This window comes from Hemicordylus capensis, chromosome 9, assembly GCF_027244095.1.
Source record: "Hemicordylus capensis ecotype Gifberg chromosome 9, rHemCap1.1.pri, whole genome shotgun sequence".
NCBI classification, from domain to species: Eukaryota; Metazoa; Chordata; class Lepidosauria; order Squamata; family Cordylidae; genus Hemicordylus; species Hemicordylus capensis.
The window spans coordinates 11108449-11118249 of NC_069665.1; the positions used below are offsets into that span (position 1 = coordinate 11108449).

The 9801-nt window shown below is 45.1% G+C and overlaps 1 protein-coding gene across 1 annotated transcript; it reads right to left on the bottom strand.

The window, feature by feature from the left end:
* Window positions 1-283: 283 nt before the first annotated feature.
* Window positions 284-9353, bottom strand: LOC128334474 (hypoxanthine-guanine phosphoribosyltransferase-like). Its single transcript, XM_053271341.1, has 8 exons — window positions 9220-9353; window positions 7641-7824; window positions 5573-5635; window positions 4955-4972; window positions 3432-3514; window positions 2823-2869; window positions 1506-1582; window positions 284-383 (listed from the first exon to the last, which is right to left on the bottom strand). Exons 1-8 carry the CDS (start codon window positions 9351-9353, stop codon window positions 336-338), a joined length of 654 nt encoding a protein of 217 aa, XP_053127316.1. The 3' UTR covers window positions 284-335.
* Between the last annotated feature and the right edge of the window lie 448 nt (window positions 9354-9801).

A 9801-nucleotide genomic window follows, 5' to 3' on the forward strand; every position in this document is an offset into this window, starting at 1 on the left:
ATACATTTATAAAAACCATCATGAAAAAGAAAGAAGAAGAAAAATAAGCCCACACCTATGACTACAAAACATTAGATACATAACACTCGACAACATTGAGGTCATTCTTAAACAAATACATCTTTTCAAATTTGGATGAATTGGGTTGCCCCTGCCTTACCATAATTTTTATAATTAAATAATAATAATAATGATAATAATAATTAATAATGGGTATTTGGAAATTTTATAAAATATAGTTTTCTCCACATTCATCAGGAAAAAATATATTGCAAAATGCACTGCCACTGTGACCTTGCCATTTTGCTGGTCCATTATTCCAGTTGATGACACGATCAGACTTTATATTTCTCCTTAGCTTTCTCATTCAGAATGCAGATATGCTTCGAGAGACACAGAGAGAAATTACAGTTACTTTGTGCTTGATTAGCAAATAAGCTTTGACAATAAATGGCTGCCCAAGAGTGAGGCTATTCTCATGACCAGCAAAAATTGGGCTAGGAGAGTTTACAAGCGGGTAACCTGCTTGCGAAGCCCTCCCCTCCGCTTACCGGGATTTCCAGATCATGTGTTGCAACTCACGAGGAGACCCCTGACCGGTAGGGTAAAAAGCAGCTTCCTGGCTTGGGGGGTCTCTCCAGCATGCTCTGCGCACTCATGCAGAGCATGCTGGAACTTCTGGGAGCCGGGTGACCCCCAAACTCCCAAGCCCCCACTGGCTCTGTAACGGAGCTGGCAGTCGTGTGGGTGGCCAATCTGGCCGCCCAGGGCAGACTGGACGATCGAGCCCCATTATGGAGGGTCTCACTGATTGTGAGACCCGCCTCAGTATCTTGGACCATTTTGGGCTTGGCCCAGAATGGATAGGACAACAATGGACAGAGAGGCCAATTCAGTTAAGGCTCTGCATTTCTACTCTAGTTGCTCTGAAATACAGACATAGATGAACAAAAAAAAAAGTAAAACCAGGAAAACAAAGGTTGTGGAAAGGCATTAGAAAGACGGAGACAAAAATGAGGAGGGGAGTGGAAAAGTTGAAAGAGAAAAGATCTATCTATCTATATAATTCTCTAAGACGTACCCATGGCTAATCCCACATGTGGCTGCTCTCACGAGAGTTCGCAAGGGGAGAGGAAGAGGAAAGCAACGGTTATGGGGAACATAAGGCCAATGGACAGGCCAGTGAATGGGCAGGCAGGCGGGGAGAGAAAGCAGCAGTGGTGGCCGTGGAGCGGGGTGAGGAAGTGAAAGCAGCAGTGGTGGTGGTGGGAAGAAAAAGTGGCGGTGGCTGGGGGGGGGGAGGAGAGAAAGTGGTGGGTGGCCAGCCAGAGAAAAAAACATTGGAGGGTGGAAGAGGGAAGAGGAGTGGGGAGGGCTGAGAACGAGGGCCTGAGAATGAGGGAGAACTAGAGGCTCAGATGTTCTGTGCCCGGGCCATCTTGTATTAAATATCACATTAAGCATTTTGGTGCTTCATGAAGTATTTTAAAAATGAATGTACTTACATTTAGGTCCCTGAAGTACTCATTGTAGTCAAGAGCATACCCCACTACAAATTTATCTGGTATTTCAAACCCTATATCTGTAAAAATAAATAAATCAGAATTTATACTAGTGTCGGTCAGTGTAGCAGAGGGATGTTGCTACACGTTGCTTCATGCAAGGCTTTATTTGTGAAAGAAGATGGCTCCAGTGATCTGCCCCTCTCATCTGCTACTGTCACCCCATTTCAAATTCAGCGTATCTATATTTAAAAAATAATAATTATACATCTGGAGAAAAATGGCCTTAGGATACATATTTAGCTGCAGCCTGTGTGATGAGTTTAACAGCATTAACATTAACAATTTAAAAGAAATCCACATACACCCTTATGGCTTTTTCCCTTGGTTTGCAAAAGTTGCCACCAACAACATCTTTCTGTACTGAACTTCGAGCACACTTATGTTTCAACATAAGATGGTTGTACCATTTGTGGATTGCCAAGTATCTATGGAGTCTAAGACAGCATAGTTCTGCTTACTTTCCATACACTCCCAACCAGTATTCCCTCTAACCGGGATTCCCAGATGTTGTTGACTACAACTCCCAGAATCCCCAGCTGCCATGGCTTTTGCTTGGGGATTATGGGAGCTGTAGTCAACAGCATCTGGGAACCCCTGTTAGAGGGAACACTGCTCCAGACCCACATTATGTGATGCAGAGCAGGCTTATGTCACTAGTGCTGTTGTCTGCAACCCAGCATATTGATGAGGGTTAATGATATCAATCAGATTGGTGCACCTGGGTGCTTTCCAGACTAGACCCTACAATGAGGTCAGGACGAATCTCGGAAGTGTGCTTCCACACTTCCTGCGTCGTGACACCGCAGTCCCTGCACGGACAGCAGGGTGCCGTTCACATTTCCAGTGCCTTGTTGCAAATTTAATCGCTGTGATATAGAGCTAGGACGTTGTACATCCAGCGTGAAAAAGTTGCTTTTTTCCTGGTTGTTAGTTGCTGCGAGACTGCTCCCCCTGCTGTTTACGTCCCAAATATGACTTGCCCGAACAGAGGCATTTTGCTGCTGTTCCAGCAGCTAGTCTGGAAAGCGCCCAGGTCCTTAGCTGAGCCAAGGAAGGCTCAGTATAGTGAAGTAGAGATGTGCACGAAAGAGATTTGCATTTCGTTTTGAACTCGCATTTCAAACCACATTTCCTGTCATTTAAAAACAACCCAAAAAAACCCGAGGGTTTGCTGTAGAAAGATTCAAGTGATCATTGTTCCAATGTTAAGGTATATTTAGTACTGAAAGACTTGATATCCAAAATGCCCAAACTTACAGTCAGGTCTGTATCCTGAACTTCGGATAGTCCTTTTAATGAGCAGGCTGTCAATTTTTAAAAAAGAAGAATACAAATAAGGTTAGTATTTAAACATACTGCAAGACTTTCTGTTGAAGATGTAGCTCCTGATGGCATTGATTCTTAGCACTAGCAAGCCTGTTGACCACTAGAGAAATGAGGGGATAGTGAGCAAGATAATTCTCTACTCTGCTTCCTCTTTCTTAGTCTGATAGTCTCAAGTTTCATTCTCCCACCTGGGGAGAGAGAGAGAGAGACTTCCCTCCTGCTCCCCCCTCTTTTGGTATGTAGCTAGCAGAAAGGCATGTAGGCTCGTCTATCTCTCTGATGTATATCCTAAATAAATTACTTCTATGCCGCCATTCTTCATACATGAATTCAAGGCAGCTTACAACATGACGATGTAAATCCATTCCATTACTGATGGTGTAAACTCCTTCCATAGCCCCTTTTTGGTGATATACACCCCTTCCATTACTGAAGAAGACTGACATGAGCACAGTCAGTCTTGGGTAGTGTACCTGACCCCAATTCCAAGTCTTGACGTGGTTTCTTACTTGCCCTTAAGCCAAGGAGAAGAATGCTTGCCTTACTACTTTCACCATCTGTGGTTCGTGCTCCTTTATTCTGGAGAGAAGAGTCTGAATGGTTTGACCCGTTTCAATAATGTCCTCAAGGAATGAAAGAAGAATTGATTGTAAGGTAAAGGTAAAGTTGTGCCGTCGAGTCGGTGTCGACTCCTGGCAACCACAGAGCCATGTGGTTTTTCTTTGGTTTTACCAAAGAAGGGGTTTACCATTGCCATCTCCCGCGCAGTATGAGATGATGCCTTTCAGCACCTTCCTATATCGCTGCTGCCTCATATAGGAGTCCCCTATATTCTGAGAAACACACCAGCGGGGATTAAAACCAACAGCCTCCTGCTCTCTAGGCAGGTTGCTTCCCAGCTGCGATTGTCAGGATGTGAAAACATGTTGAGGAGATTCTAATGATCAGCCTAGCCCGCTTTTTGCTGACCCTCTGCTGCCACGGGAGCTGCGTGGCTCCTGGCAGAAAACTCTCCCAATTCCCCTCCCCTTAGCTGAGGTTAGCGGAGCGGGCACTCCGCTAACCCCGTCTTTTTGATCGTGTATTGCTGCGGTGTGGCTCCGCGCCGTGGCAAGACATGAGGAGACCCCTGCCGGGAGGCTGAAACAAGCCTCCCGACCCTGGGGGTGTCTCCGGGATGCCCCACACGCTTGCGCGGGGCATCCTGGAACTTCCGGGGGCTGCACAGTCCCCAATCCCTGCAGCCCCTGCCGGCTCCATGATGGAGCTGGCAGTCGTGTGAGCAGTCAATCTGGCCGCTCAGGGCTTCCCTACCAATCGTTTGTGGGGAGAGCGGACTAAGCCCGCTCTCCCCGCAAACCCCGTTCCAGCGAATCTCACTGATTGTGAGACTTGCCTCGTTATCTGTTGATAATAGCAATAGCACTTACATTTATATACCGCTTTATAGCCGGAGCTCTCTAAGCGGTTTACAATGATTTTAGCATATTGCCCCCAACATTCTGGGTACTCATTTTACCGACCTAGGAAGGATGGAAGGCTGAGTCAACCTTGAGCCCCTGGTCAGGATCGAACTTGTAACCTGGTTACAGGGCAGCAGTTTTACCACTGCGCCACCAGGCAAATAAATCATATGGGCTGTTGAAAATGTTCCCCAGCTCAGAAACTGGGGAACTCTTGGCTCTGCATATGGAAGACTGCTAGAGTTGCAGATCAGAACGTTTCTGTGTCCTGTGGTGTCCACCAGAAGGCCTATTGCATTTCTCCTCCTGGAAGGGATTATTTATAAAGGCTTCCTGGACTGCTGGGGATTGTCCTGAGCAACCCCATAAATAAAACCAAGTGTCTATGGCCTGAGAATGCTGAGTATCCACCACACAGATGAGTTGCATGTGCATCCTTATGGTCCTTTGCCTCAGGCAGCAAAATATCTTTGATTGCCCCCGGCTACTGTTGTGTTTTTCTTTTCATGTCTCATTGGAAGTCTTAAGATGCCTGTTGTGTTGAGAGTTGTTCTGTTGAGAAACAGTTGTGCTATTGTGCATCATTAATGGAACACTCACCTCTACTACCAAGACATTCTGTTTCACGGAATTCACATGGGTGGGGGGAGAAACACAAAATATGCAATTTTAAGGATTATTCTCGCAGTAGTACATTGAGTTCTAGCTACAGGCATGCAAGAGCAGAAAAACATCCCCCCCCCCCAATGTGTTGAGTTTCAGGATGCCTTCCCCTTTCAGTGCTTGCTTGAAAAAGTGTTCAGAATGGAGAGTATTGATTTGATTGCTAGCAGAAATATATTTTTCATATTTTAATTTAACAACTTCACACAGGAAACTGAAATATTTGTGTTGTGGTAGCAGATCCCTTATGGTGGAGGTGTTTTAGATCAGGTATTGTTCTTTCTGGATGGATGTTATTTGTGTGCATACAGAGGGGCCACTTGGGCGAACTGCCCCACCCCCCCATCCATGTGACACAGGGATGTGCCAGGAGGCTGTTGGGATGTCTGGAGATATCCCAATGGGTGTGCTGTTGGTGCATCAGCTTTCTAATCACCTGGGCCAAGATGGTATCATCCGAACCATACCAGGATTGGACTGTAAGACATCTAGAATTTCTGTAAGAACTGGAAACTTGTTTTAAAACCACTTAACATAAAATAAGTTGATATGTACCTTTCCTTTAAAGGCGGTCAACTCTTCTCCAATGATACTGACAGTTCCCATTGATGAATCATTCTGGGAAGAGATTAAGAACCTCTTTTACAGCATGCTTATATACAGTAGAACTTAATAGACCAGCTGGCCAGGTCACTTACTGTATGCTGTAAGGTAAAGTGTGCTGTCAAGTTGATTTTGACTCTTGGCATCCACAGAGCCCTGTGGTTTTCTTTGGTAGAATACAGGAGGAGTTAACCATTGCCTCCTCCCATGCAGTCTGAGATTATGCCTTTCATCATCTTCCTATATCACTGCTGCCCTATATAGTGGCAGCGGGTTTTCAAACCGCCAACCTTCTGCTTGTTAGTCAAGCATTTCCCCGCTGCACCACTTAAGGTGACCATGTACCAGCTGATAAATAATTAAGGTCATCGACGCTGGAGATCCTCAGGGATGCCCAAGAGATAGCTCCTCTGGGGACGCTCAGGAGTATCCACTGGTCAGCAGACACACACTTACTGAAGAAAATGCCATTTCTCTTTGGAAAGGCAAAGAAAGAGAAGAAGGAAAATAAGATGCTAATAGAAAAGAGCAGACCTCCTCCTTTTAGTCCAGACCAACCTGTTTCGGGGTCTGAGCCAACCCCATTTGACTTCCGGTCCTGGCTGAAACAGGAAACTCACCCTGGAAGGAGGAAAGGGTGAGGCAAAAAGCCCTGAATTTAGAGGCTCTTAAAGGGCTGGTTGAGGCTAATGGGGCTGAACACAAGCTTAGTAAACCAGCACGTCAATTTGCTTTACTACAGTTATGCATGTATATGAATCTTGGGAGGATTTGAGAATTTGTGTGAATGACTTAGAAGGGGAAATGGAATGTGTGAAGGAAGATAAAGCTAGGAAGAAAGAGAATTAAATATGACCTGCTCTTCTTGTGGGGAGTGGCCTTGTTTAAAACCAAAACCCTGCTCAGATGCTGTATTTGCTGGTCAAATCAATATGAAAAATTCAGTTCCACCACTACCACTCACTACTACTTTGGCCTTGCCCCCTTAGAGTTGCCTGATCACAATGCCATCTTAACATTAGAAGCCAGAACTGGAATACTTTCCCTTTTTCCTAGACCAGGCCTTCTCAACTTCGGCCCTCCTGCAGATGTTGGCCTACAATTCCCATAATTCCTGGCTATTGGCTGCTGTGGCTGAGAATTATGGGAGTTGTAGTCCAAAAACAGCTGGGGGCCCTAAGTTGAGCAGGCCTGGCCTAGACACAGCAACTTCAGGCACCTTTAGCTTCCATAGCTAAAGTTCCCCATAATGCACTGTGCCTCCCAGCCCCGAAACCTCCATGCTGCTGGGACCAACCGGCAGTTGTCTGGGTGGGCCATCCCCCCACCACCCAGAAATGGCAGGGAGATTGTTTGTGGGGGAGGTAAGCATTTTGAGGCTTCCTCCCCTTGCCCCTTTTGAGCCCTTTCCTCCAATCATGAGAAAGGGCTCCAAGTTTGAGCTTTTCTACATATATATTTTTTGTTTAAATTTTTAACATCAGAAGCATTTATGTTAAATAAGAACAGTTACTGTTACATTCAATAGCTTACTGACTTATTGAGAACAACTTACCTTAAGCACCCTACCATGCTCACAATTGTAGTAGTTAAAGGGGTATTCCTGACCCGCAGTAATATAACACAATGGAATATCTGAGATGTCAAACAGGCAATAGAAGTTAATTTGTAGGAAGAACTCAGAGGTGCTATTACCCCTGGACTTGGGGGCTGGAGTCCAGGGCTCCAAAGACTTTGAGGTCTAGATTTGAAAATTACCTAGGTGCAACTCTGCTCTCAATAATATACTATTAACTTCTAGGTGGGGTCCCTCCAGCGGTGGGGGGGGGGGGACACACCTCCAAAGGTCTTTAGGTCCAGGATCCAAAATTACCTAGGTGCAACTCTGCTCTCAATAATATACTATTAACTTCTAGGTGGGGTCCCTCCAGCGGTGTGTGTGTGTGGGGGACACCTCCAAAGGTCTTTAGGTCCAGGATCCAAAATTACCTAGGTGCACCTCTAGAAGAACTATACTTACACTGTAGCTTTTTAGCCTCACAAAATCGACAGTGATAGGGACAGATTGATCCGTGTTTCGATTTAGTGCTTTTATGTGATCCATCAAATCAGCAAAGAATTTATACCCTCCTTTAAGTACACAGAGAGCAAAGATGTGATGGCTGCCCATGTCTTTCATGATGTCTCTGGCCAAACGTTCTGTCCTAGGAGCAAGAAAGAGAATTAAATATGGTCTACTCCTCTTGTGCTTCTCCTCTTTCACTCGAGGTACAAATGGCCAGGCTCAAACTATCATACTTTGGAAACATTATGTGAAGACCCAGCTCCCTTGAGAAGTCCATGATGCTGGGGAAAGTGGAAAGAAAGAGAAGAAAAGGATGACCAGCAGCAAGGTGGATGGACTCAATTACGACAGCAGTGAATGCACAACTGCGAGACCTTAAAGGCCAAGTTGAAGACACATCATCCTGGAGAGAATCTATCTATGTGGTCGCTAGGAGTTGACACCATCTTGATGGCACTTAGTCAATCAATCAATCAATCAATCAATCAATCACTCCTCTTGTGGGGAGTGGCCTTGTTTGAAATCAAAACCCTGCTCAGATGCTGATACCTTGAATTTGCTGGTTAACTCAATATGAAAAATTCAGTTCCACCACTACCACTCACTACTACTTTGTCCTTGTTGCCCCCTTAAAATTGCCACATCACAATGCCATAATAGCATTAGGGGCCAGAACCAGAATAGTCCCCCCCCCCCTTTTGCCTAGACATAGCAACCTCAGGCACTTTTAGCTTCCATAGCAGCACCAGATTAGCTGGGCAAACAGAAGGAACAGACAAACCAGAACCATCTGGATACCAAACATGCACAGGACTATTTACGAGAGATAGGCTGGGCCTCTTGAGTGATGAGGTGTCTGGAGAATGGAGGGGCTAGGTTCTCCGGTTAGAGGCTCAGCAGAGACACCTAGCTGGAGGAGGAGTCATGGTGACTTAACTCTCTCCCCAGTGTGTTCTGAAGCCTCTGGGGAAAGAGGGAGGCAAGCACCCACCTCAAGTGTGGATGGCCCCTTGAGCCTCAACAGAAATACATACAACTGTGTGATGCTTTTGCCACCACAAAACCCTCAAAAGGAGTTATCTGTGTTGTGGAGACAGTGTACCCCACCCACCCCCTTTTAAATGTAAGTGTGCTGTGGGATTAAAAAGAAAGTTAGGAAATGCTGCTCTAGGGAGATATATGTGCATTCTAAACACATGGACATGTGAAGCTGTTCAGCTCCTAATGCATTAGATCATTGGCCCATCAAAGTCATTATTGTCTCCACTCATTGGCAGCAGGTCTCCAGGATTCTGGGTGTGCTTGAGAGGTTTCCAGGACATTCAGATGAATTTTATTTAGTCTTTTTATTAGCAAACTTTAATTATAAGTACACAATTGTAGTAGCCAAGTTTGGCTATTGTGTAATGTAATGTTTTTTCGTCAATGACTAAAATAAATTGATTGATTGATTGATTGAGGTCCTGTTGTGTCTGAGGTATGTGTGCCTAGGGTTGCCTCCTTACTTTACTCCACTTCCAACCACCTTTTGTACCTATCAAGAATGAGCCCATGAGGTATGAAGACTCTCTCTAGATCATCCTCATAGTGTTTGGGGACACAAAACAAATTCTTATTGTAGCCGTCGTCTTCATCTTTTATCTGTAAGTGAGCAGGAGAGAAAACCATGGGTTAAAAGTGAGAACACACTGAGGTCATTCACACAATCAAAAATTGTCTTCTACCTGGGTTTGGGAGCTGTGTGTGATCCCAATTTTCGGTTGTGTGGAAGCAAGGTAGGAGGAGCTTTTGGTAGCTTTTTCTCCTACCTTGCTTCCACACAATCACTTCTGCCCATTACTGTTTCCTTCTCCATCACTATACGGGCAGTTGCTCACGAACTCTCGCAAGAGCTGCCATGCATGGGATTAGCAATGGGTACGTTTAGGAGGATTATATATATGTAGATAATTAAATAATAACAGAACAACATCAAGGGGTGACCTCTGTAACTATGAAATAGTCATGAAGTGCTTGGTTATGCCAACAGTGTGTCCAAGACTAATGGCAAGAAACAACCACGCATGTAGTTCCTTGACATTTTAATGGGTTTAAAAAACTTAAAATTGCCTGGCAG

What these genes read in the sequence shown, in the direction of transcription:
- LOC128334474 (XM_053271341.1), bottom strand. Translation starts at nt 9,353, where the DNA reads ATGGTTTTCTCTCCTGCTCACTTACAGATAAAAGATGAAGACGACGGC. An exon ending in CATGGGCTCATTCTTGATAG is followed by an intron (nt 7,825 to 9,219) that starts GTACAAAAGGTG and finishes TCTTGCTCCTAG; the next exon opens with GACAGAACGTTTGGCCAGAG. An exon ending in TGAGGCTAAAAAGCTACAGT is followed by an intron (nt 5,636 to 7,640) that starts GTAAGTATAGTT and finishes ATCTCTTCCCAG; the next exon opens with AATGATTCATCAATGGGAAC.